The sequence below is a fragment of the Cavia porcellus genome, unplaced genomic scaffold (genome assembly GCF_034190915.1).
Source record: "Cavia porcellus strain 051 isolate PalLab524CR breed Dunkin Hartley unplaced genomic scaffold, mCavPor4.1 scaffold_18, whole genome shotgun sequence".
Taxonomy (NCBI): Eukaryota; Metazoa; Chordata; class Mammalia; order Rodentia; family Caviidae; genus Cavia; species Cavia porcellus.
In genome coordinates, this window is record NW_026947501.1 from 25577945 (window position 1) to 25604054 (window position 26110).

At 41.1% G+C, this 26110-nt stretch overlaps 1 protein-coding gene and 1 pseudogene across 24 annotated transcripts in view; one reads left to right on the plus strand and one right to left on the minus strand.

Moving 5' to 3' along the window:
• Dysf (dysferlin) overlaps positions 1-26110 on the plus strand; it is a 210458-nt gene that overhangs the window by 146956 nt on the left and 37392 nt on the right. For 14 of the 24 annotated variants that reach the window (XM_063229580.1, XM_023564790.2, XM_003469012.5 and 11 more), the window contains one exon: positions 2879-2941. The exons of the other annotated variants lie outside the window; for them this stretch is intronic. In XM_063229580.1, coding sequence (XP_063085650.1) covers positions 2879-2941 — 63 coding nt within the window. The remainder of the gene's footprint in view (positions 1-2878; positions 2942-26110) is intronic. 24 annotated transcript variants of the gene reach the window in all.
• On the minus strand, positions 10344-12820 carry LOC111756535 (ATP-binding cassette sub-family F member 1-like; annotated as a pseudogene).

A 26110-nucleotide genomic window follows, 5' to 3' on the forward strand; every position in this document is an offset into this window, starting at 1 on the left:
TAGCAACCTGTTTCTTTTCTACAGTTTATGTGCCCTTCTGGTTGCCCACTGAGTCCTGGCTATGCTTAGAGCCTAGGCACCTCCCGCCCCACCCCACTCACCCCTGCTCTGGCCATATTCCACCTTCTGTCTTTGCTCTTGCTTATACTGTCTCTCTGTTCAGGAACCTTCTCTCTGTTCAGGAAGCCGTCTTACTCACTACCCGATAGGCAGTGTCACCTAAGACTCTTGATGCTCCAGCCACGGCAGGCAGTCAGAGCAGTTCTTAGCTTTCTAGAAGTGTCTTGATTTGTGTCAAAAGTGGTCAGTTTTGAAGGTGATTCTAAGTGTGTGTGCAAAGCAGCCCCTTTGGGTTTGCTGGTCGGTGCCTGTGTCTGGAGCTGGGGAGCCCCTTGTGGATGGAGCCCGGCCACTGAACTGTTCCTGAGCTGGTGAGGACTGGATGAGAGCTGCTCCTGCATTTTAACTCCAACCTTTGTGGTGGGTCCCCTGTCTGTCCTCCGTGTAGGCCTCAGACTCATAACCTGCTTTAATGAAATGGATATATTCATTTTTCTATGGTAAAAAAATGCTTCTTTCATAAAATTTGGAAATTATTAAAGTGAAAAAAAGACATTATCTCTAACTGAATGAATGGCTGTCAACGTATCATCCTCCCCCCTCCCCCCAGCCAGCCAGGTTTCTCCTTTTGTCCTTGACAAAATTAAGGCCTTTCTTTACTGAACTGTGTCATTGCTGTAAAAGTTACGAAGATGAGAAGTCAAACAGAACACAGTGGCAGCCATTTTCTGTACAGGGGCTTGAAGCTTCGAGTAAAGATGGCAGCCTCACTGAGAAGCCCCTCAAGGCAGATGGGTGTGTCAGGGTGACTCTTATGAAGCATTCTGCTAGCCCCCAGGGTCAAGGTCTCCTTTTTAAGTCTCCAGAGAAGCAGAATTTCTGGGGCGGGAACACAGAGAACACCTGGGAAGTTTAATTGATCATAGAGAGATAAGAGTCTGGCAGATCTCAGCCAAGAAATGCCACGGGGATGAGATGCTTTATTAACAAGGACACCAACATCTGTGATGCTCCTGGCCCTGAGAAATGAGCCTGGGATGAGTGTTTAGAGAAGTTGTCCCAAGAAGTAGCTGAGAAAGGCCTCGAGGCTGAGGGGGCTGAGAACAGGGAGATGGAGGCTTGGCCAGTGGGCAAAAGAGCGTGGCCAAAGGCTTGAAAGTGTGTGTGTGTGTGTGTGTGTGTGTGTGTGTGTGTGTGTATTTCCTATGGGGGACAGCAAGGAGACAGGCCTGGCAGGCTGGCATGGAGGAGGCATCAGAAGGTGGCACTGAGCTGTTCCCCACACCCATGGGCTGAGGTGCTGGGGCTGACCCGCTCCCAGGCCCCCGGGCTTGAGCTAATTTGGAGCTTGCTACTCTAGTTATAGTCTCTGGGACACCATGAAGATGGAAACACTCTCCCAGAATTGGAGCAGCAAATTATGCCCAAATCCCAAAGGAGAACATGTAATTTCTGAAGCTGGACTAGATCTTTGGAGCACTATGTTTAGCTTTATTTTAGCTTTATTTTCTCTCCCTGTTGCTCTGGTGAACTTCCCTCTCATCTTTCTAAAAAAGAACTATATTAAAAATAACAATAAGGCTTCTGTGGGGTTCAGGATGAGAATGGGAGGGGCAGGGCCAGTCTGTCCAACTAGGGGTGCATATTGAGTTCATGCAGTCTATTCTGGGGCTCACACCTTGCACAGCAGCACGTGGCCCTTGGCACTGGCTGGGTGCCCCCAGACCCCCCCACCCTGCCCTCCAGCTCAGGCTTCTGCACCTGCTGCCCCACTCAATGATACACCCTCCACAGAGCAGGAAGGACTCTGTGGGTGCCCAGAGTCTCCCCCAGGTCCTCAAAGTGCTTCTTTTCCTGTGCTCTTCTTGATCATCTGGAAGGGATCTCCCAAAGCAAAGAGTCCAGCCCTGGCCGCTCTGGATCCCCTTGGCTCCCACATCTCCGCAGCCTCACCTCCTTTTGCTCCCTTCCCTGTGACACTGCCCGCCTCTCTGAACTGTTCGCTGTCTCACATGAGCTGCACTTCTGTCTTCTTTGACTTTGCTAGTCAGTCTGTGTAGTGCTCATCACCTGCCAGGGCCTTGTCACCTCCTGGCTGAGTGCAGAGGTCTTTGATGTCTTCCCACCTCGGGCCCTGAGTCCTGAGGCCTCCTTGGCCCAGCAGCCCAGGAATAAGTTCCTTGTAACTCCCAGAGGTAGGCTAGCAAAGACAGCTAGTGAGGATTTGATGCCTGGTATGGCAGGGTTGGACTGTAAGACTCTTCAGTCTCCCTGATGCAGGCTTTTGTGGTGCCTACGTTCTTAAGAGAGAAGACTGAGAAAGCTGTGCCCAGCAAGGTGGGGGTGCTCAGCTGTTCAGACTTGTCCCACCCTCCATGATGGGAAGTGGGCAAGTCCCTGATATAGGCCGTCTCTGGAAAGGCAGGGCAGGCATATGAGAGTGGCTGAATTAACTGTTGCCAGTGCAGTGAGAACGCAGGACCCCTTCAAAAAGGGAGCTTCACCTAATGGAACACGTAGCTTTCATTCATTCATGCCATTGTTACCCTGAGTGATGGGCTTTGTGCACCTTCTCTAGATGAGGACATTGACTCAGAGAGCTCAGAGTGCTTGCCCAAGGTCACCCAGCCTGTGGAACCATGGGGTCAGGCTGGTCTAACTCTGGAGGACCCCAGATTACAGCCACATTCATGGCCATGCCCCAGAGAGAGAGCAGAGGGTGCCTGGATGGAGGGAGAACACTACTCTCTTGGGTTTTCCAGCCTTTTCCAAAGTGGATCCTCCAATCCCATTGCTAACCAGCTTGTTTAATTTGTAGCTTGCTGATGGTCTGTCAAGCTTGGGCCCTACTAACATGGCGCCTTCTCCATCCAGTCCTCATGTATGTATTGCTTACGTATTTGTGGGTTGTTGATTTTCCTTGGGTTTTGGGGGTGGGAGTTAGCAGGGAAGCAGAGGAAAGGGAAGAAAGGAGGGATTGATTTTTTTGAGCCCAGCAGAATTCGGGCCCCAGTCTCTGCCTCAGGTAGCAATGGATGGGTGGGGTGAAAGCCATGGGGCGGAGCCTGAGTTACAGAAGTCCTGTGCTATCTCCTGGAATTTGTTCCAGTTGTGTTTACCAGTGTGAGGGCAAGGGGGTTGGGGGGAGTGGGGCTGGATGGCCAGTGGTAGCAGAGGGGTCTCTAGGTTAGACTCATTCTGGGGACACAGCCATGAAAAGCCTTTGTGGGTGGTGGCAAGTTGACTTTCTGTGTTTCAGATGCATGAGGGGTGTGTGTCACTGAGGAGCGCTGGCAGGTTCTGGCAGGTCCTGACGGGTCTGCTTGGTCAGCGGTCAGTGACTGCTGTTCCCAGCAAGGCTCAGGTGGTTTCCTCTGGTTCATCTTCCTGGGTGTGGGTCCTTCCAGGAAGACTGAGTCTTTAGCAGAGTCCCATTCCTGGGCGGAGCATAGCCCTGACGTGCTGGGGGAGGTATAAGAGAGAAAACTTGCTGAGAAATACTGGGTTAAATTCCATTCGTGGTGCCACGAGCAGGCTTTGTGGTACTGAGTGTCTTCCGGGTTTCTAGAAGGAGGCATGCCCGTTTTCAATGTTTTCTGATTTGTTGTTTGTAGAAGAAACAGAAAAAACAAAGTGTAAGGCAGAGTTAAAGCCCCCTGTGTTCCTGTTAGTTGAAGATGAGCACTGTGAAGATGCTGATAAACCTGCATTTTTAGACATTCTTTTATGGTCATTCTTTTCAAAACAAAATTGAAATCATATTGTATTTTGATCTGCATTTTAAATTTAAGAGTATAATGTGATGGCCTTTCCATATTTTTATATTCTTTATTAAAAAAACTATGGCTGTGTGTCATATGGACATCCATAAAGTATTAACTACTCCATATCATTAATTTGTTATTTAATTTGTTAATTCTCATTGACTTTCTTAAGCTCCACTATTAGTTCTGACAGTTGTTAGTTGATTTTGTTGAGTTTTCCAGGTGGATAAAGTTGTTTTCTTTCAACAATGATAAATGTGACTTTCTTGATAATAGATGTATCTTATTTCTGTTTTTTTTCCTAGAATAATGTTTAATAAAGGAGATGTTAGTGATCAAACTTATTTGGTCACTGACTAATGAAAATACCTGTACCATTAATTATAATAATGATTGTTTTAGATAGATGTTCTTTTTTCTATTTTAGAATAAAACCAAGCAAAATAAAACAGTAAAACTATTCAAAAAGAACCAGTGTAAGTGACACAGGACTTCAAAACAGTGGATAGGCATTCTTGATTTTGTTAAGGTTGTGTACTTTCTTGTCAGTTTATTAATAGCTTCAAAATAGACATAATTTTTGGAGTTTAATTTTGTCAAATATTATTTGGTGTTTATCAAGATGGTCATTTTGTTTCCATTGCTTTATTAATATGACATTAAGTTTCCCTCTATTCCTGGGGTAAACCCAAATTGATCGATTAGTCATGGCATTATAATTTTCTAAGACATAATCCCTCCTGTCCATTGCCATCAAACGGGTAGTTTGTTGGCTAACTGAAGATAAATCGCTAATCAGACACTCATTAAAATCATACATCTGTGCCTTAAACGTTTTATTTTTAACTATATTTATGTATCTTTACAATCACCTGATGTGTGCTGGGCTCTCTGCTTTGAATTTCAGTTTGCTGCATTGCGTGTCATGGCATCCTTTTGCTGTAAACCACAGTCGATTAGCTATGATTTTTAACTTTAAGTTTTGATGAGAGGTTAATGATACTTGAAAAACTATCCTGAGCAGAGAGTTCTTTTAGTGTTTAAAATTCTTCCCACACCCTTTATGCAATCTCATTTGGATTTAATATTTTTTAAAAACTCAAGAGCATTAGGTTCAAATTCTGTGTTTTTATAACATAAAATTATCAATTATCGTGTGGCAGAACCAGGTGTGGAAAGAAACGCAATTGGCTGTTGGTAAGCGGGCAGTGCACCTGCTGAGAGCTGCCGTGCCCAGTAGCCTCAGGCCTCAGCGACTGTGGACCTCGGCCAGGTTGTTGGAACAGGGCGTGGCATCTGTTCACCCTGCTGAATGGGAACTTTGTATGCAGAACGTCTGCTGTATTTTGGGTTGGGTTTACTGTTACATATTCAGAATTTTTTGTATCTCATTGTTTTAGAATTTTTGCATCTCTATTAATACTATTTTTGGGATTTGATATCAGGGTTTACAAACTGCTTAAAATATTTTTCAGGTGTATTCCTACTGTCTGTGCTTTTTAAATCTGTATGGTAGGCTGGGGATTTAGCTCAGTGGCATAAGTGCCTGCCTTGCAAGCATGCAGTCGTGAGTTCAATCCCCAGTACAAAAAAAAAAAAACCCTGTATGGTATGAGAGCCCTTCTTTCTGAATTTTACTTATTCAAATTGGAGATGATGTGGTAAACATTGCTTCATGTACCACATGTGTAATAATGTGAATCGACCTAAACTTAAAAATGACTAACAATTATTTAATTTAAAGAGTGGTGATCACCCTGTGGAGATTCCTTAAAAACCTAAAAATAGAAATTCTATTCAAACCAGGTGTATCCCAGCTGGGTACTTTCTCCAAAGAGTTAAAGTCAGAATATTACAGAGATATCCATGGATAAACATGGATATCCATGTTTGTAACTGCACAATCCACAATAGATAATTCTTGGAAATGGCATATATGTCCATCAACAGATGAATGGGTAAAGAAAATGTGGTATGTAGTAGAATATTACTCAGCCATAAAGAAGGACAAATTTCAGCCATTTGTTGGAAAATGGATGAACTTTGTGACCATAACACTAAGTGAAATAAATTGAACATAGGAGGTTAAATATCACATGGTTCCTCATGTACGAGAAACTAAAAATATAAATGATTTAGAGAGCAGAATAATAGAAATATGATAGTAAATGAAGTAAACCTTTTACAGATGGGATGAGAATCTAAGAATGGAAATAGGGAAAGTAAGAATGATTAAGAGCAGCTATGTATATGTACCAAATCCTCATGATAAGTGTATTGCGAACATGCAATAATAAAAATGTTAAAAATAAATAATATATATTAACCAATATGTATAAAATTACAAATGGGAAAAATATGATGGCTATGTGAGTTATATTTATGATTCAGATGATTAACAGGGTTAATTATTTTTTCTTGCAAATTATGTTGCTTTTTTTGAGCAGGATCTCACTGTGTAGTTCGTCTGGTCCTAAACTCACTCACATAGTCCAGCCGGGCCTTGAATTTGCAGCAGTTATTCTGCCTCAGCCTCCTGAGTGCTGGGATTGCAGGAGTGTGCCATCAGGTCTGGCCTTGTGTTGCATTTTGCAAATTTTGAATTACAGAAAAATTTTAGGAATATGTCTTGTGTAATTGTATAAAATGCAACAGCCCTGGTGCAACTCATTTGTAAAACTGGGCTCCTACTCTTTTTTGGGAGGGTTTTTTTTTTGACTAATTTCTATTTCATTAAGCAGTTTGGTAGCTTGGCTGTACCCATGTTGCCTGTTGGCATTGGGATGGATTTGTGCATGCAAGGACAATAAAAGAAAATACTTCTGTATCTGTCCTATTTTCATTCTTGTCCTAGGTTTGTATATTTGTTTTATTGTATGTATCTATTTTTCTAAGGCTTCATATGATTTTGTCTGTTTTATGGTTTTTCATCCAAACAAAATTTTTACTGATATAAAGTTAATTGTTTCAGTTTCTAATAGCAGATCATTTTTGAGCTCTCGCACTCTGAAATTCCTATTGCACATATTCGGGGTATTTTGAGTTAACATTTCATTCTGTTTTCTTGAGAAAAAAAACCTTTAAAAAGCGATATTTATCTACATTTTCTTTTAAAGATTCTTAAGTTTTGTTGTTCATGCTTAAACATACTTAAATTCTTATTCCATCAATAAAATGTGTGTGTGTGTATCGTGAGGTTGAGATTAGTTTCTGTTTCCCAGATGAATAACCACGATCTATGTGACTATCACATTATCACAGAATGACTTATTCTTTTGGTTAATCAGTCGTGACAGCTGGGTTATAAGAATTTCATAGAAGTGTCAGTCTGTCTGTGACCTATTTAGTGTATTTTATTAGTCCATCTCTTTTTCTTTTCTAATATTTCATCTTTTTACTGTAACTTTCTAATAAGTTTTGATACTTGATAAAAATTCTTGTGTATTTTCAGCAGTCTTATTGGTATTCTGGTCCCTTGTTTTTCCACCTCAGTTTAAACCAGCTTGTCAACATCTTTAACAAAAACCAAAATGATCGCTAGGATTTGTGATACAGTTGTAGCTGAATCAGTTGGGGGAAGAATAGTCAGTTGTCTACTGTCATTTAACTTATAAACACGATATATCTCTGTATTTATTTAGGTGTTATTTAATGTCAGTATTTTTATAAGTCATCAACAAGTCTGGTACCAATTTTATTAGGCTTAATTCTAGCTCTTTTATGCTTTGTTGCTATTTGAAGGATACATTTTCATATTAATTTTTGCTTAAATACAATTGATTTGCATATACTGGTCTTCCGTTCAGTGGAAGACAGTTTTTGAGCTCTCTGGCTAGTTCCCTTGATTTAAGAGTTCTCCTGGGTTTTCTGTGTGGTCAGTCATCTAATTTGTATTTAAGTACAGTTTTGATTCTTCTGTGTGTTTTCTTTTTATTGTTTCCTTATCTTTCTTTGCCGCACTGACTGGGACCTGCAGTGGGATGTTTTATGTAATTGGTTACAGAGAATGTTCTTCTTTGTTACTAATTTTAAGATGAATTGTTTTAACATTTCACCACCAACTATGAAATTTACGAGATGAACTATTGCTAGTTAGCTGAGAGTTTTTATCCTGAGTATTTTCATGTTTTATTGAGTGCTGGTAATGTACATGTTGAGGTGATCATTTGATTTTCTTCTTTTCATGTGTTATTGTAGTGAATCACATTGACAGATACCTTTCTCATTTTTATGCTGAAATATTTTTGAAACAAACTAACCCGGTCATGATATATTATCTTTTTTCCCTGCACTGCTGGATCCACTTTGCAAATACTTAGTTTAGGATTTTTTTTGGAATCAGTTTTTATGATTGATAATGGCTTGATGTTTCTGTTTCTATACTGTTCTTTTCTGGTTAGTAGGAACCTTACAAAATGACTTGAATTTACATACTCCTTCATCAGTCTCTAAAAGGACAAATAAGATTGCCATTATCTACTTCCTAAATGTTTGACAGATTCACTTGTTAAACTGTCTAGATTTAGCATTCTTCTTAGGGAAATTTTAAACTGCTGCTGCAATTTTAAAAAATGTTTATAGGACCTTTGAGATTTTATATTTCTAGGTAAGTCACTTTTGGTGATTTGTATTTTATAGGATTTATCCATTTCCTTTTAAATTTTATTGGTGTTGCATTTTTTGTAATATCCTCTTAATTTTTCTAAAATATTTTCTTCTCTAGTTTGTCTTCTTTCATTCCCAAGATTATGTTTTATTATTCTTGCCAGAATTTGTCAGGTTTTTTTCAGGCTTCCAGAGATCAATTTTTAGTTGATCTCCTATTTTGTTCCTTGTTTTCTAGTTTATTACTTGCTTTCTTTATTATTTTCTTCCTTCTATTTTGAGGAATTATTATTTTTTTAACTTTTGTGTAAACATTGAAGACTATAAAATTCATTCCAAATTACTGCTTTATGCATCCCATAGGATTTGAAAATTTTGTTATTTTTCATCCTGAATATTTTCTATTATTTCTTTTTGACACCTTAATTACCTTAAAATATGCTTTGGAAGTTTCTAACCTGCATTTTAAGTTATCATTCTTGTTACTGGTTTTCAGTGTAACTGTACAGTGTCCACCAAATGTAACCCATGTGTAATAATGCTTAAAACCAACCTGACACATGCTTTATGGCCTAGGTAAAGGTCAATTTTTGTAAATGTCCCATGTGTGCTTGAAAAGAATGTGTATTCTCCAAATGAGTTTTACATATAACATGTCCATTTAGAACAGGGCTGTTAATTATATTATTTAAGTTATATTTATTATGAATTTTACATGTGTGTGGTTTATCAGTTTCTGGGATAGGCTTTGATTCCCCTGGGATAGGAGTGTTATGTCCTGCTTTGACGTGACATTGTCAGTTTCTTGTAATTCTGCTTGTTTTTTCTTTGTGTGTTTGATGCTGTGTTACTGGGTACACACAAGTTTAGAATTCTTATATTTTCCTGGATAATTGAGTCTTTTAACAGTGTATCTCTGTGACCTTTAAGTCCCTATTAATGAGTTTTTCTTTAAATTTATTTGATGCCAGGGATTGAACTCACAACCTCATGCTTGCCAAGCACGCGCTTATCCCACTGAGCTAAATCCCCGACTGAGTTTTTCTTTAAAGTCTGTTTTATTTATGTCACTATAGCTGCACCAGTTTTCTTTTGGCTCACATTTCCCTAGTTTATTCTTTTTACATGCAACTTCGGTGTGATGTTATGTTTTAGGTGTCTCTTTTATGAACAGCAAATGAATTCTGTTTTTTGTCTTAATGTATCACCTTGACTATCATTAGTGATTTATTTGGATTTATTTCTACCATCTTATTTTGTATCTCTTTAGCACTTATTTTATCATTTTTCTTTTTGGGTTGAAAAATCCTTCCTTTTTTCCCATATATTTCTCATTTTTCAGTTTCAACACTATTCATGGCTTCAATTCCTTTAATTACTAGCATTGACCTTTTAACATGCATATTTAACTCAGTAAAGGCTTTAATTTTAAATTTAACAATTTTTATTTACTCTTTTTTTTTTGTGGTAGCAACTTCTTTTCTTTAAAGGGAAAATACAAGGATGAGGAAGCTTCCCCTTCGTGCTTATTTTATCACAACACTTTTGGTCACAGACATCAAATCTTGGCTGGAGACCACCAGCACAGGCCTCACAGTCACCACCAGCTCTGAGGTCCGAAAGGTGTGTGTATCTACAAGTAGGCACTAAATCCATCAGAAAAGAACAGCATCACTCAGAGGCCAGGCGGTAGCTCGGTCTGAAGCTTCAGGGTGGACCAGGCAGGCTTCTGAATGATGAGTCGCCCACGAGAGGGCACAAACTTGGCTGGATGCAACCAGAAACCTCTGTCTGTACAGAGGGATGTCAAGGGTAAAGCAGGCTTTTTATTCAAAAGAAAACACGCAAGTCTTTCAAAGAAAAGGAAGCAATCTAAATAGCATCAAGGCAACATCCACCTTCATGAGCCTGAGCTTTGCGCCACGTTAAGTTTGTCTCACAGGAGCCTTCCAGGCAGAAAATGTCACTCTTGGGGTCTGCTGACTGTGACGTCACCCAGCATGACCAACCCCTCTGGCTTGTAGTCCTCGAAGTGACCATCTATTTGGCTAACTTTCTGCTCCTCCACCACCCACAGCTGGCTGTTGGTTTCTGCAGTGAGTCATGCATCATGGCTGATGATGATCCACAGATTCATTGCTCCTTCGGAGTATCAACAAACTCTTCTCTCAAGCTGTTGGTTGACTTGCCTAGAATGAGGACATTGGGCTCCCAAGAGGCCACTCTGCAAACACAACATGGTCTTTCTGCCCGCCAGATAGTTTGCAGATCTGCATGGTGTGGGCGTGACTTTTAAGGCAAAAGCAACTCGGGCACTTGTGGGCATTCTGATAGGGCAAGTTGAACACCCTTGCAGCTATTTGGTGGATGTCTCTTCCATGCACAGCTACTCTGCATAGTGCTGGTTGAAGAAGCAGAGTTTTAGCTGGTTCTTTCTCATTTCTCTGTACTGTGACATCAGCTTGCTGGTCTTCAGCGCACCCTTCCCCTCACCATTAGAGGCTGCAGTGCTGACCCTTGAATCCCTATTGATGCCAAAATCTAGGTTCTTAAAAGAGTGGCTTCTGCCTTTTACAACCAGGCCCAGCACAGAGTGAGTGAGCATCAGGGGGTATGGGAAGGTGACGTGTACTCCTTGGGATGCTTTAGGAGCTGAGACCTCCTTAGGATTCCTCATCTTGGTTTTTGTTTCACCAGCATTTCTTCTGTTGTGTCAGGGATTTCTTTAGGGCTTTCTTTGTTGCTTTTCTGCCTGCACGGTGCACTTGCCACCAGCCTTCAGCTTTTTCTTCTCCTTTTCATATTGCTTCAACAGTTCTTTCTGCTTCTGCTGGTGCATCTTCTTCAAGGTCATATACCTGCCCTCTATTGTAATGGAGCTGCTGGGCATCAAGATGGATGACATCACCTGCACATGTCCTGGTAATGGAGATGATTAGCAATGTCTTTCAATGTCCCCGAAGGGAGTTACACAGTCAGATGATGTCATTGAGGTCCAGGTGGAACACCATGGGCTCTATGTACAGCACTGGCCAGAGAGAACCGCATGCACCAGCCCCACTAAGAACTTCTTTGTGAGCTTATTCTGCATCTTAGAGTCAAAGCCTTGGCCAACCAAGTCCTGCCATGCTTTGGCCTCTGTAGCTGCTGCTCCAGGGGCCCACAACTCCTAATAAACCTTCTCTAGCCTCTTGGTGGGTGTTATCATCCCCTGTTCCAGCTGTTCCCCTGCTCCTGTGGTCAGAACTCTTCTTCCAGAAGCTTTAATTGCTTGGTACAGGCTCAAAGACTAGCCAGCATTGCTGGCGTCTTGTCTGCTGCCACCTCCCGCTCACGCAGCAACACGTTAGTTGGGAGGGGTCTCAGGACATGGTCAGTGATGAGCTTGACAGGTATGATCTTTCCTTTGCGACTGATCCCACTGCAGAGGCAGCCAACTCTGATGAAGAGGCTAGTGTTGACAACAACTCCTCGCCATGGGCTGAGACAACGACTTCTCAGCTTGATGTCAGATGCTTTTTCTAGCGTGGCCTCACAAGAGAATGTCTCTGCCTAGGACATGGAAAAGTCATTTTTGGTGGCATTAGCTGCTTTTAATAAAGCCACCTGTTAGTCTGCCTGTTTCTTCAACTGTTTCTCCTCCTTTCTGCTAAGGTGAGCATCGGGATCATGCATAGGAGACTCTTCCTCTCCTCCTCCCTCCTTTCTCTGAACCCTGTTTTGCTTTCTTCTCCATCCCTTGTTTGGAGGCTTCTTTCATTTATTATTTCTCCTCTTCCTCTTTCCCTTCCTCCTTTTGTCTCCCTACCTATTCTTTTTATCCTTCTCCCCTTTGTCTTTTTTTTGTCCAAAGCAGCAAATTTATTTTGAGGCGTGGCCTTCCCTTTTGATTTATCTTCTTTTCCCTCTTTGTCTTCGAGTCTAGGCTGTTGTTCCTCAGATACAGCCTTACTGACCCCATTTTCTCTGGGTTGGCAGGCTCAGGGGAAGGTTTTTCTTCCTTCCTTTCTCACTCTGAATCAGGGCTCCAAAAACATTACCACCCTTGGTTTTCATTCCTCTCGGGGCGATTGGTGCAGGTGCCTCAGCCTCTTCATCACAGGCTGGTGCAGAGAGCTTCTGAGTCTCCATGAGTGCTTTGTCCTCTCCATGGCCACCCACAGTCTTCTTTCACTGGCTGTTCTGAGTGTCTTGATCCTTCTGTTGCTGGTGCTGCCACTATTCTTTCTTCCTGAGCACTTTTTCTTCTTCCCCAGCCTGTTTATCATCTATTGCCAGCTCCTCAAAGAATGTCCTTCTGGTCACCCTGTCTTCTCTTTCTTCACTATCTTGTCTGAAGAGCTTGTGGTCTGCCCGTCCCCAATCCATTTGGCCCCTGGTGACTGCTGCATGGCCCCTTTGGCATCACCCTGGAAGTTACAGCTGCTCCTCTCCCAGCATAAAAATTTTTTCAATAATCAATTTTTCTTTTAGTTATATTCATATTGGCTGTTGATTTTTGTAGGTCAGCTTGCTTTCTTTTGGGATCATTTTCCTTCTTCTTGAAGTATAATCTATGTAAATTCCTATAGTTGGGGCCATTGTATTATAAACTTTCTCAGTCTCTATTGTTGAAAATAGTTCTAGACTGCCCCTTCTTTTGGAAACACTAATTTCATTGACAATTGTGTTCTGTCAACTCTGTCTTCTGGCTTCCATCGTGCTGTTGTCTTCCTAAATTTGAAGACTTATTTTTTAAAAATTTTTTGTAGTTTTAGACTATTCTCAACTGTTATTTCTTCAAGCATTACGTGTTCCCTATTCTCCATTATTTCCTTTGGAACTCTGACGAGGTTCTCAGTAGAGTGTCTCTTCTCCGTTTAAGTGCATGCGAGGATGTGTGTAGGTTTCACGCTCTTCACTTTTGTTCGAGGAATTTGAGTGTTGTTGGTTATAGTCCCTGTGTGGGGTCCTGCAGATTGTCGGGGGCAGCTGTATTATTTGTTTCTTTGTATTGTACTTTTGCCCATTTCTGAAGATGCATCTTTTAGTTTTCTAATACTTTAGCCATTTCAGAGCTGCTGTTTAACCCTATTTATTGAGTTTTAGTCTTAATATTGCATTTTCATCTCTCAAAGTGGTTATAAATCTGCTTGTTTATTTTTGAAGTTTTCTTGTCCTTTTGCCATATTAAAAATATGTGCCTTTTACTCCTTTAAACAGTCTTTTTGTTGCAGTGTTGCGGACAGTTTTACTTTCTGTATTCTAGCAGGCCTGGTTCTGCAGTTAGTTGGTGCTAGCCGCCTCTCACTGATGGTGTCTCCTTCCTTACGTGCTTCACTATTTTTTATTGTGAACTCATGTTCCTTGGAACTTTATCTGAGAATTCTTTGAGGCCTAGATGGAAGTCACATTCTTCCCGAGAGGGTGTGTGTTTACTTTTACAAGATGCCTGGAGACACTACAAACCCAGATTCACTTAAAACTAAATGCTTAGTTGGAGGCTTTTTGAGTACCATAGTTAGTATGCATTTAGCTCCTTATTTCTCTGATTTTTCCCTTTTCATTTGCCCCTAAGGATTTTCTTTACATCCCCATCCTCTCAGTCATGCATATAAAATAGATTTTAAAGATATCTGTTAATTCAGATGTTCTTTCTTGGAGGATTACTCTGGCTGTGTAGTTTGTTATTTTGCAGAAAATCAAAGTCTTTAATTTTAAATTTGATAGTCATGTTTTTCATCAGGCAGGTTATATCTCCGGCAGTATGAAGTACTCTAATTTCTCATTTTTGGTGTCTTCCTGAGACTTCTTGTGAGTATAACTGAGCAATTTGTTTTCTTCTGCTTTTGACCCAGTTTAGCTGAGGGAAACATGTGTCTTAGTGATCAGATTGATGAACCTTGATGTCTCCGTGCTGTCTTATCCCCACAGAGGGAAGTCCTCACTTGTCAAGTGTTGGAAGCTCAGGCAGAGTCTGCCCATTAACATCTGGTGCCATCTCATGTAAAACTCAATAAAAGAAAGAAAGAAAGAAAGAGTTTAGATTTGCTTGTGTTTGACTTTTCCAGTTTAAAATGCAGCAGGATGGAAGAAGTAAGAAGCAGCTCAGGGTCTAGAGGATTTGTTTCCTCTGTTTGCTATAGTGGTCAGGTGTAGCCGCCTATGTCAGATCTGCAGTCCTTGTCTATGGATTCCTATGCTATGTAAGAGTTTCTCAGGGAAAGGAGAATTGACCTAGTACCAAGCCTGCAGGGCAGGGCTGTTATATTAGGGAATGGTCTATGTACTTGGCTAGTGGATCCTAATCCCTATGTGTTCAGACACCTAATGAGTCAGTTTTCTCAGAGTGAGATGCTTATTATTCAAGCCTCTAACCCAAGGATGCCAGTTTATGAGTGTTGAGTAACAAACACACCTGCTTGGTAGGCCTGATTTGGAATGCTGGCCCCACTCGTAATCTCTGTAAGCTCAGTGGTTGGGAAAGGAAATTGTGAATGGAGATGGGTGGGAAATCAGTGTGAGGAAAGACAGTGGTGTTATTTAATATCTACTGCAGCTGAACAAAACTAAAACATCCATCTCCAAAGGCAGGGAGAGCTTTAGTCCTTAAACTTGGTGACTTCCCCCTGATGGTGCTGGTGTGGACTATCAGAAACATTTAGCTGTGTTCCCTGTTCTTCCAGGTAGATTTACTGCATTTTTCATCTATTTATTATTTTTCTAAATATATTAATACTTTCTTCCCACTTACAGTTAAGTCTTCCTTGTGGAGATGATTTTGCTTATCCTTGTTCTAATCCATTGTGCATTTGTTTCCTGGACCAGTTCTCCAGAGAAGCCCTCAGTTCCCTTAATTCCAAATTTTAGGAAGATACCTTGTTGCAGCTCCTGACTACTGACAGCAATTTATCCCAAGCTTTTGAAGCAAAAATTTACTGAGCAAAGGAATCAATTACTGGGTGTGGTTTCCAAGTGAGGAAGCGTTTCCAGAAGGGGTTCAAGGCAGTTTTTCTTGGGGATTCACAGTTGCACTCTGAACTTGAGGCTTTGGTGGGGAGAGTCTTGTAACTTCAGTAACATTCTGGTTTTACCTGTACTTTTGAATGTATCAGTTGAGCGAATCAGGAAGATGCTTATCTTCTCCTGAAAACAAGGCTGCTGAAGACTTGTGGTTGACAATGTGCTATAGCAAGAATTATTGTAGGTGTTAGAAGGGACTAGAAGTGTAGTTCTTTAGAAATATCTCCATTTGGCTGCCTAGCCACCACAGCCTGGCATCCCCGCTCCCCTAAGTTCTGATCATCGAGTTCTGTGCCCATCACTGGTGTAATCTGGACCTTCCTCGTGACTCATTCTTTCTCTCGTTTTCTCAGAGCAAATACAAATCGCCCATCAAATGACAAGTGAAGGCCTGGGGGGGGGGTGCTGGCGAAGGGAGGAAATCAGAGCTGAAATCTGTTAGCTATTTGGAGTAATTGGTTATTTGCTGTGTTTGCTGGTTGGGAAGCAGAGCACATACTTTACGGTCTCTCCTGTTACGGGGGCTGGAGTCACCCGCCGATATTGGATCCCCGGTGGTGCCGGAGCCCTTGGCTCGGGGCGCCTTTCTCCTGCTTGGCATTCCTGTGGTCTCCTCGGGGGTGTACCCCTCCTCCCTTGATGCACACTGCAGGGGGGACAGCCCGGGGTGAAACTTGTCTGGAAAACTCCAGGGCCTCATCAGGGAGGAGGCAGCCCCAGATTCCTCCAGCCAGCCCTCCTGGCCTCTTCCCTGACCCTGCCACCACCTCCTCTCCAAGGGCTCTTTCCCGGGCTTCTGAGGGACTCACTTACCCATCCAGTGAAAAAGGTTCTTCTCTTCCTAGAGGGACATTCCTGGTTTTCCCTGGAAATCTACAGGACAGGAAGACAGGAAGAAACTTGCCCTGAGGTTTAACTGAATGCCTTTCCATCCTTGCCAGTTCTGTCTGCCATGTCCTGCCCAATCTGGATCAGAGCAGTGGCTGGGACTTTATGTCTTCATTGCTAAGCCTGGGTTCCTGCTTGAGGCTTCTTAATTCACCTGGTGTCTCCCTCCTTGCCCACATGAACCGAACGTCAGACTGAGTGAATGACAAGTTCAAAAAAGATGTGAAAAGTAATATAATTTTCGTCTATGGAAATGCACACAGTTAACTAGGTTGACTTTGGCACATAGTAGGCTCCCCCAAATCCTTTTAAAATTGAATTTAAGATAGCTAATATTAGTGTCTGTAGTTTGATGAATGCGTGTGTAGTCCTGGGAAGGCCTTCAAAAAAAGCTTTGCTCTGAAATAGGTTGCTGGAACTCTTGTAGGCAAAACTGTCTATATAAGTGGAATGAAGGTTAGGTAAGCTCTTGCTTACCCAGGCCCTATTGGAATCATCACAAACTAATTCTGAATCAGAGATGTTTTATTACCTTTTTCATAGCTGGAGGACTCTGATGGAATCTGTCACCCTACTGAATACATTTCCGTTCCTTCATGAATTCTGCATAGGTATATGTGCTCATGCTGACTTCAGAAGACCAACTCATGAATTCGAGTGCTTCTTTTAGACTCTTGAGTTGGGAAACGGTCAGCAAGCTGAGATTCACTTCTGGTTCTCCATCCATGTGGCCCCCTATCTAAAACCAACCAGTAGCAAATGGCCAGGTCCCCTTACCATCTGTTGGACTTTGCTGGATGTTAGGCATGCTTGTTCACTGGTCTTTAGAAACAACATTGGTTAAAGGTATTCTTTCCCCTTCTGTCTGCCAATCCAGCTTGATGTCAGGGTATAAAGAGTAATGATCCCTTCAAATGACAAGGAGCCAGACTACAGGGAATGTCAATGAAGAGTTGAAAGCCCAATGTTCTCCTTGTGGAAATGATTAAGTAATTTTGCTGCAAGAGTGTAGAGTTCTGGCAAATCAACATAATAGCTGGATGTGAGCGTATGTCTGTGCTGCGTGCTAGTAGTGAGGAAGGCTTGAAGTCAGGGTATTTGCATACCTGGGTGTTCGTCAAGCCTACGTGTAGGCTTGGGTTCTTGTGTGTTATATTTGGGTTTATATTTGTATGTTGTGAGCAAATGGTGTGTTTGTTAAATTTTAGTTGAGGATTAAAGGAATTTTCATAACATTATTCTAGTTATGTAGAGGTTAAACCATGCGGTAGCAGGGTTGAGCATCAAGCTGATAACGTTGACAATAATCAACAAAACATTGAACATAGTAAGCTTTGTAGGTTGAAGAATATCTTTGTAGACATCAACTCAGAGCCTTGTAAGAACTATGGTGTTGAACTGTTATATTATTATCTTGATGGTAATGATTTTTCTAAGAGAGAAAGTGCTTTCAACAAAGGTGACAAAAGGCCTACTTAAAACCATAAAAATCGTAGCGTGCTTTATTTAGAAGTGAGTATGTAGTTTCACATAGTGAACAATAAGCTTGGTGATCCAGGAATTTGGTCAGGGACTTTTCTCTTTGATTCTAGTGGTCATCCTGGTGAGAGAAGAAAAGTTCTGCCCTGTTGCCCACTCCAATGCCCCCTTCCTGATTTCACAGAAAGGAAGAATTGGAGTTATTGTTGCCAATTTTGATACCCATATTCTTGGAATGTGTAAGACCAATGATTAATAATGAGAGATAAAATACGTGGAATCAACCACACTGATTTGGGTTTTTGGAGGGATTATGGTGCCCATTACACTGAATCAGTGCTAGGGAAACATGTCTTTGCTAGAGGGCTCTGGTGGCTCAGGAACTGAGTCTTTGCTGTTAGTTGAATTGGGAGAGGCTTTTGGTCTGTACCTCGCTCAGACTTACTTGGTTGGCGGACTGAATGATGATGAATCCTGAACCTTGGGCATAGGAGAATACAGTCTTAACAGCCAGACTTTTTGTTAAAGACTTAGATGACACTTCAAAGACCAAGCACTTATTTCTTTCTCCTCCTCCCCATGTTCCAAGGCTGAATAAGGTGAAATGAAGTCAAGAAAGCACTTAGAATCAAAGAAGACATTTTCCCTGTTGGAGCTTAGGAGGATGAGGCAAACTAACATCAGGGTTTAGTTGGCCCTGGCACATCTGGGTTAAGATGTGGAAGCATGGTCCTGTTTTTGTGGGGCTCATGTGCTAACTTATTCTTGAATGTTTTGAGTAAGAGGAGGGAGAACTGAGATTGAAATAACTATGAGAAGACATGGTGCAATGGCAAAAACGATGTTTTCAAGTCACATCTGTGGGTATGTTAAAAATATAACTTTATTTTTCTGTAGTCAACTTAATCCCTCCTTTGAGCTCATATTTTTTCCTGATGGCAGAAAAGCCCAACATTTAATGTTTAAACTTAGTTTGGGTTTTTGCTCCCCCTCTGCATCCCTGGGAGGCGGCTAAATTCTGGTTTGGGCTTTCATAATGTCATTACTTCCACAGGGATGGAGTTCTAGTCATGGGCATGTGTCCACTGTGGCGTATAAGCACTCACTGGTTTCAGGACACACGGATCACACTGCATCTGCTGACAGCGTCTTCTCCTCTCAGCCCCACGAGCTGCCAGGTTTCCTGGCTTCTCTCTTCATTTACTGGCAAGTCCAGATGGGGAGTGTGGTACTACTTAGCAGATAGCCCATGCCAGGGTCTTGAGTGTATGCAAACGTCAAGGGCCCTGCTGGGCTTACTCTCCGGTGACACCCATGTAGCCATCTCTGCCAAGTGTCCAGCCCTGGTTCCTCTGGGAACTTCTGGGTGGCTGCTGCTTACTAGACTCCCTAAGTTAATGAAAGAGCTAAACTGGGTTCAGGGCATGGAATCAGAAACCATGCTTCTGGGGCTGGGGATTTAGCTCAGTGGCATAAGTACCTGCCTTGTAGGCACGTGGTTGTGAGTTCAATCCCCGGGACCGACAAAAAAAAAAAAAAAGAAACCATGCTTCTAGTCCTTGCTTCTATTTCTTTTCTGCACATCCATCGTCTCTGGTGAAGCAATATTGACAGAAAAAAACTTTTTTAAAAATCTGCTGTTTTAATGGCACCTTATCTGTCTCGGGAAACTGAAAAGCTAAGGGTCAGAATCTGCCCATTCACTGCTATCAAGGCCTTTATATATCCATCAAATATTTACTGAGCTGCAAACATGTGCCAGACAGGGTTCTAAGAATTAGGGGTATGTGTATCACAAAAGATGCATGCTGAACACAGTGGTGCACGGCTGTAACCTCAGCACTCAGGAGGCTGAGGCTGGGGGATTGTTGTGAGTTTGAAGCCAGACTGGGCTCCATGGTGAGTTCAAGGCCAGCCCAAAGTGCATAGAGAGACTGTTTCTCAAAAAATAAAAACAAACAGAAAAGACACAGGGTTCTGCTAAAATGGTGGAGGAGATGGTATAATAAAGACCTATGTAAAACATGGAATGTCACATGGGGATAATTCTAGTGGAAAAAATCAGGAAAGGAATAGGACTAGGAATTCCGGGGGCTTTTGTGATTTAAAATATGATGGGTAGGAGAATAAGACTGAGATTGTACTGGAGGGGGGTTGAAGGTGGTAAATGAATGGCCCATGGAATGTGAAGAGGAAGGAGCTCCTATGCGGGATGGGCATGAGGTGCTGGAAGAGTTTAGGACCAGGGAGGTCTGTGTGGCAGGAGCAAAGTGGGTGAGCAAAAAATCAGAAGGATACGAGGTTGGAGAAGTGTAGGCTGTGGTCACGAGAGGCTGTCCTGGATGCTGAAAGGGCTTCATTTTATTCCAAGTAAGCTGACCAATCATCAGAAGAACTTATGCTGACAGATGACATGTCCTGATTGCGCTAAGAGTGGATACAGTGGAGGAGACTGAAAGAAAAGGCTGAAGGTCACTTAGGAACCTTGAGGAGGTGGGACTGGGCAGCGTGGAGGTGATGGGGAAAGTGGCCTGATTCCGAATATGCACTGGAGATGGTTCCGACAAGAGTTGCTAAGGGATTGGCTGTGAGACTTGAGGAAGAGGATGAAAGGTATTTAGCTTAAGCATCTTAAAAGGAAGAAGGCACTATTTATTTGAGGAAGACGGGGAGGAGCAGACTTGGTGGGGGATGTTGAGGAACTGGATCTGGACATGATGCGTTAGAGGAACTATTGGGTGCCCAGTAAGTGATGGCAGCTTGAGTTCAGGGGAGTCATCCAGAGTGGAGGGAGCACAACATGAGACCTATCAATACGCATGTTATTTAAAGATGTGAGACCAAAAGAGAACCCTAAAGGCGTGAGAGTGGTGAGAAGTCATTCAGCTGTACTGGTGCACTTAGAGGACCAAATAGCAAGAGACAAAGAGGAAGCAGAAATGAAGACTGAGAGGATGTGGCCAGTGGGATGGGAGGACCACGTTGCAGTGTTCTGGAGAGTGGAGTGCTCTCCTGTCCAGGGCAGCGGGAGATGTTTCAAGGATAGAGGAGTGACCACTACTAGATACTGCCAGATACTGGATTGATGATGGAGGACTGAGTCACTGATGACGTCAACAAGCAGTTTAGGTGGAACAGAGATCCTGGAAAGATAACAATTAGGGACAAGTGTAGGTACTTATTTGTGTAAGATTTTCTAGAAGGGGAGAAAATAATAAAGTTGGAGCCAAAAGGGAGATGTGCACACACATGCGCACATGTACACACACATACTCACATTCATTTAAATGCTAGAGAAGTGGTTCCCCATGCTTGAATGCTCATGAGAATAATCTGGTAAAGAGGCAAGTTTGATGATGCAAGAGAGGGTGGTGTATTCGTCAGATTTTTGTTGTTCTATACCTGAGATACACAGCTCAAAGGAGGAAATATTTTGGCTCAGGGTTTCAGAGAGTTCAGCCCATGGTCTTCTGGCTTCAAGGCAGAGACATCATGATGGAAGAGGAAAACTACTCAATTTATCATAGCCAAGAAACAGCAGCAAATCAGCCAGAACCCCTTGAGTCACAGAGACACACCTAGAAATGTGCTTTACTAATCTCCTAAGTGTCTCTCAATCTGATCAAGTTGACAACCAAGAGTAACAATCATCATGTTGAATAACATAAGCTAGACTCAGAAAGGCAAATATCGTACGTTCTGCCTAACATGGGAAATCTGAAAAAGATGATAGAAGAGACACTATTATCAGACAAGAAGAGAAGAAGTGGAGGAAGAAAAGGGTGTAAAGGCAGGTAATAGGGGGTACACATATGGTCAAAATACATTTTATGCATTAATGTGAAACTAGGTGGGAGAGAGGGACCAGCGAGATGATCAAACAGGAATAATCCATTTTAGAATACTTTCATCACTCCTAAAAGAAACCTTATACCTCAGATTATTCTGCATTTCCTCCCAAACATTTTCCTCCCAAACAGGAAGGGAGAAACAAAGGCCTGGAGCAGTAAGACCCTTAAATTAGTTGCTGTGTCAGCTTTGGTTCACAGCACAGCTAGCTAATGTCAAGGATGAAGGGTTTGTGTAGAAAAGGGATTTTGTGTAGGATGTGAGGAGAGAATGAGGGGGCAAAAGTCACTGAGCAGGTGGCCCTGGAAGACAAGAGCGAGGAGGACCAGGGCTGCTGCTCTTGTGCCCGTGTGCCTGCCTGGGGAGAGCCCCACCTGACCCCTTGGGGCCGAGAGGGACGAGGACAGTGCAGCTGAGGGAGTTCTCAGGAAAACTGAACGCAGCAAGCCTTGGATTCTCTTTGGTGGTCAATTACTTATTCCATCAAAAAGAAAAATATCTTATTTCCCCAGGATAAATACTTGAGATTTGTACTTCTTTAGTTTCAAGTTATATTTTTGTATTTGATAGTTTGTTCTTTTTTTTAATAGCTTTGTTGAGATAATCCATATAAACACAAGTCCTGTTTAAAGTATACAATTTGGTAATTTTTAGTATATTAGCAGAGTTGTGCAGCCATCACCATAATCCATTTTAGAATACTTTCATCACTCCAAAAAGAAACCTTATACCTCAGAGCAGTTATTCCGAATTTCCTCCCAAACATTTTTAGCCTCTGGCAACCACTAATCTACTTTTTGTCTTATTTCATGTAAATGGAATCATACATGTGGGCTTTTGTGATTAACGTCTTTCACTTAACATAATGTTTGCAGGGTTCGTATAGTTGTATCATCTACTGGTTCTTCATTTTTTTTTTTTTATTACCAAACAATGTGCTGCTGTGTGGATTTATCAGATTTTCTTTATCCATTCTTCAATTGATGGACTTTTGGGTTTCCACTCTTTGGCTATTATGGCTACTATAAATAATGCTGTGAACATCCAAGTACAAGCTTTCGTGTGGCCAGAACATCTCCATTTCTCTTGGATCTATACTACGAGTGGAATCAGTGGGTCCTGTGTTCCTTTATGTGTAACACTTTGAGGAACCACCACACTGTTTGCCAAACTATCTGCAGCATTTTACATTCTTACCAGAATGGTACAAGGTTGCAATCTGTTTATAGCCTCACCAACACTTTTTTATTATTCAACTTTTTGACTATGGCCATCTTAGTGGTATGAAATAGTTATGTTTTGATTTGCATTTCCTTGATGGCTAATGATGTTGAATGTCTTTTCTTGTGCTTATTGGCCATTTGCGTATCTTCTTGGAGGAATATCTACTTACATTGTCCATTTGTTGGAGACAGGCTCTTGCTATGCAGCTCAGGCTGGCCCACATTCACTGTGTAGCCCAGGCTGGTCTTGAACTTGCAGTGATCCTCTTGCCTTAGCCTCCCATGTGCTGGGGTTACAGGCATGCACCACTATGCCCAGCCTAAGCTGCCCATTTTCTTTCTTTTTTTGGTACTGGGGATCGAACTCACGACCTTGCGCTTGCCAGGCAGGTGCTTACACTGCTGAGCTAAATCCCCAATCCCTTAAATTGCCCATTTTCAAACCCGGCTATTCATTTTTTTAAAATTGAATTTTGTGAATTTTCTATACATTCTGATTATAAATCCAACATCACAAATATAATTTGCAAACATTTTCTCTCACCCTGTGTGTTGTCTTTTTAACTTTCTTGGTATGTTTTTTGAAGGCTTTGTTGTTCTTTACTTTTGCACTTTTTAATTTTTTAAATTATGCAAGGAATATTTTTTAAAATAAAGTAAAATTTCACTAACAGAATAATTAGGGAATAACAATGTTAATATATATGTATCATGATCTTAAAAATGGGCAAAATGTTATTCAGAATACAAGTTATGGACAAGAAAAAATTTTTTCAAAGAAAAAACAAAAGGACAAAACATTCTTTTCAATGAAAAAAGATACTAGTGGTGTAAGTGAAGCAAATTAGTATTTATCTTAAGATATTTTTGTACAGAGAATATTTATACACTGTGAAAAATCAGTAATTTTTGAGTGACATAAGTAGTAAAAGAAAAAACCATTTATAATCTTACATTCAAAGGTACTCACTGAGAACATTTTGAATTTAGTCTTTATTAAATGAGATCACATTTTTCATTTCTTATATGACCCATTATAAATCTCATAAATTATGAATAGCGTTCCATGTCAGTAAATACATTTCTACAGTGTCATTTTTATGTTGCGTGTTACACACATTTCATTGGATGGACAGTTTACCCAAATGGTTCCTTATTGTTGGACACTTAAGTTGTTTCCAATGTTTTACTGTTAAATAAGGTTAAGTCTTATGCATGCCTATGAATGCTTTCCTCGGATAGATTTCTACGATAGGATTGTTGAGTTGGAATGTGTGCTGTTTTTGTTTTTTGGTAGTGGTACTGGGACTGGACGCAGGGCCTCATGCGTGCTAAGTATGCTTTCTGCCCCTGAGTTACATACCCTGTACCCACATTTTTAAGGTTATGCAAACATATTACCCATTTGCTTTCCAGAAAGACTCTGGCCAGCTATGCTCTGCCAGTAGTTTGTGGAAGTAAATCCTTGGCCAGGAAGCTAACCTGGTCCACAAAAACAACAAAATAAAACAAACCAACAATACTATTGTCAATTAATGGCAAGAAGCACTCACTTAACATTTATGTGGCGGGCACCATTCCGAGCACTTTATGTATGTTGACTCATTTATTCCTTACCAAAAATTTTAAATTGATACTAGTTTCCCATTTTACAGTTAAGATAATGAAGGCACAGAAAGCTTAAGTAGTCACTTAAAGTCACACAGGTAGGAATACAGAGTTTGAATCCTAACAGTCTGGTTCCTGGGTCTTGGTTCTCAACCAGTTTTCAAACCTCTGTTGGGATGATTGTGTGGTTTTCTCTCCTTAGTCACTGCTATCAAACTATTTTTGCAGTCCGGAATAACTCAGCTTGAGCAGGCCAGATCTCCTAAACCAATCTGTTCATGTTTTATTTAAGATCTCTGGATCTCTGTGCAGGAATAAGACTCTCTCTCTCTCTCTCTCTCTCTCTCTCTCTCTCTCTCTCTGTCTCTGTGTTTATGGGGGATGTTTTTTTTTTTTTTTTTTTGGTTAGGTTTTGCTTCATTAAATGAACTGATAAAATTTTCAACTTTTCTATATTGTGGAGGAAAAGGTGATTTTGTTTTATTTTTTGAAACACTGATAGACCTTCTCCAAAAGAAACTATTGGCCTCATATAATTTTTGGAAGAGATCTCTTCCACTTAAATGGTTCTTGATCTCTCATCTTTTCTTTTTTCCATGTCTAGGGACTGAACCCAGGGCCTTTTCACTGAACTACACCCAATATCCTTTCTCCCTTTAAAAATGTTTTTGAGATAGTGTCTCATGGAGTCACTTGTCCAGAATGGACTTGAATTTGTAATTTTCTTGTCTCTACCTCCCAGAGTACAGGAATACAGGTGTGGACCACCATAGCTTGCTGTATTTTTACTACTTGTGAATTATTTTGTAAAGTTACATTTTTCCACAGGATCACGCAGCTTATCTAGATTCTCCAAGATTTTGTCACTGACATAGGCCAGTCCTTTTTTTTGTGGGGAGGGGAGCATTGAACTGAGATGTTCTACCACTGAGCTACGCCCCCCTTATTTGATGTCTTTCACTCCTGATAGTCTACCTACTTTAAAACATTAATTTTAAATATATTTATCACTTATTGGTCTTTTGAATGCTTGGTATGGAGTATAGTTATCATCTGTAATACTCTTACCCTTACAATTTTCCATATCTTTCCAATTTCTTGAATTATCAGATTATTTACCTTCACTGTCTTTGCATGAAAGTAAAACCATTAATTTTTCTTTGCGTACAGACTTGTCTATAACGCGTACATTTGGGGACAGTACCTCTCACTCACTGTTGGTATTTTCTAAGTACATGTGATTTTAGTTTTGGTTTTCTTTTTGACTTAGGAAGCTTTTAAGCATGCGCCTTTGAATTTCTAAAGGACTAGGAGTTTAATTTTAAATTCTCATTACTTTCAAGTTTTATTGCAGAATAGTTAGAGAATGTGACTGATACAGGATTTTATTGAGATTTTCCTTGTGGTTTTTAAATTTTTTTCTAAGTGCTTCAAGGGTGCTGGAAAAGAAGGTATATTTTCTGTTTTTAGTTTACATAATGTGTGTCTATTTAGTTTTCAACATCAGTGGTATTAGAGTCTCTGTCTCTTGTTCTTTTTAAAGTTTACTTGATTTTACAAGGCTGAGGATCATGTTATGCTTTACCCATAATTCTGGTGTTCCTGTCTTTACTTTGTGTGGAACATACCAGT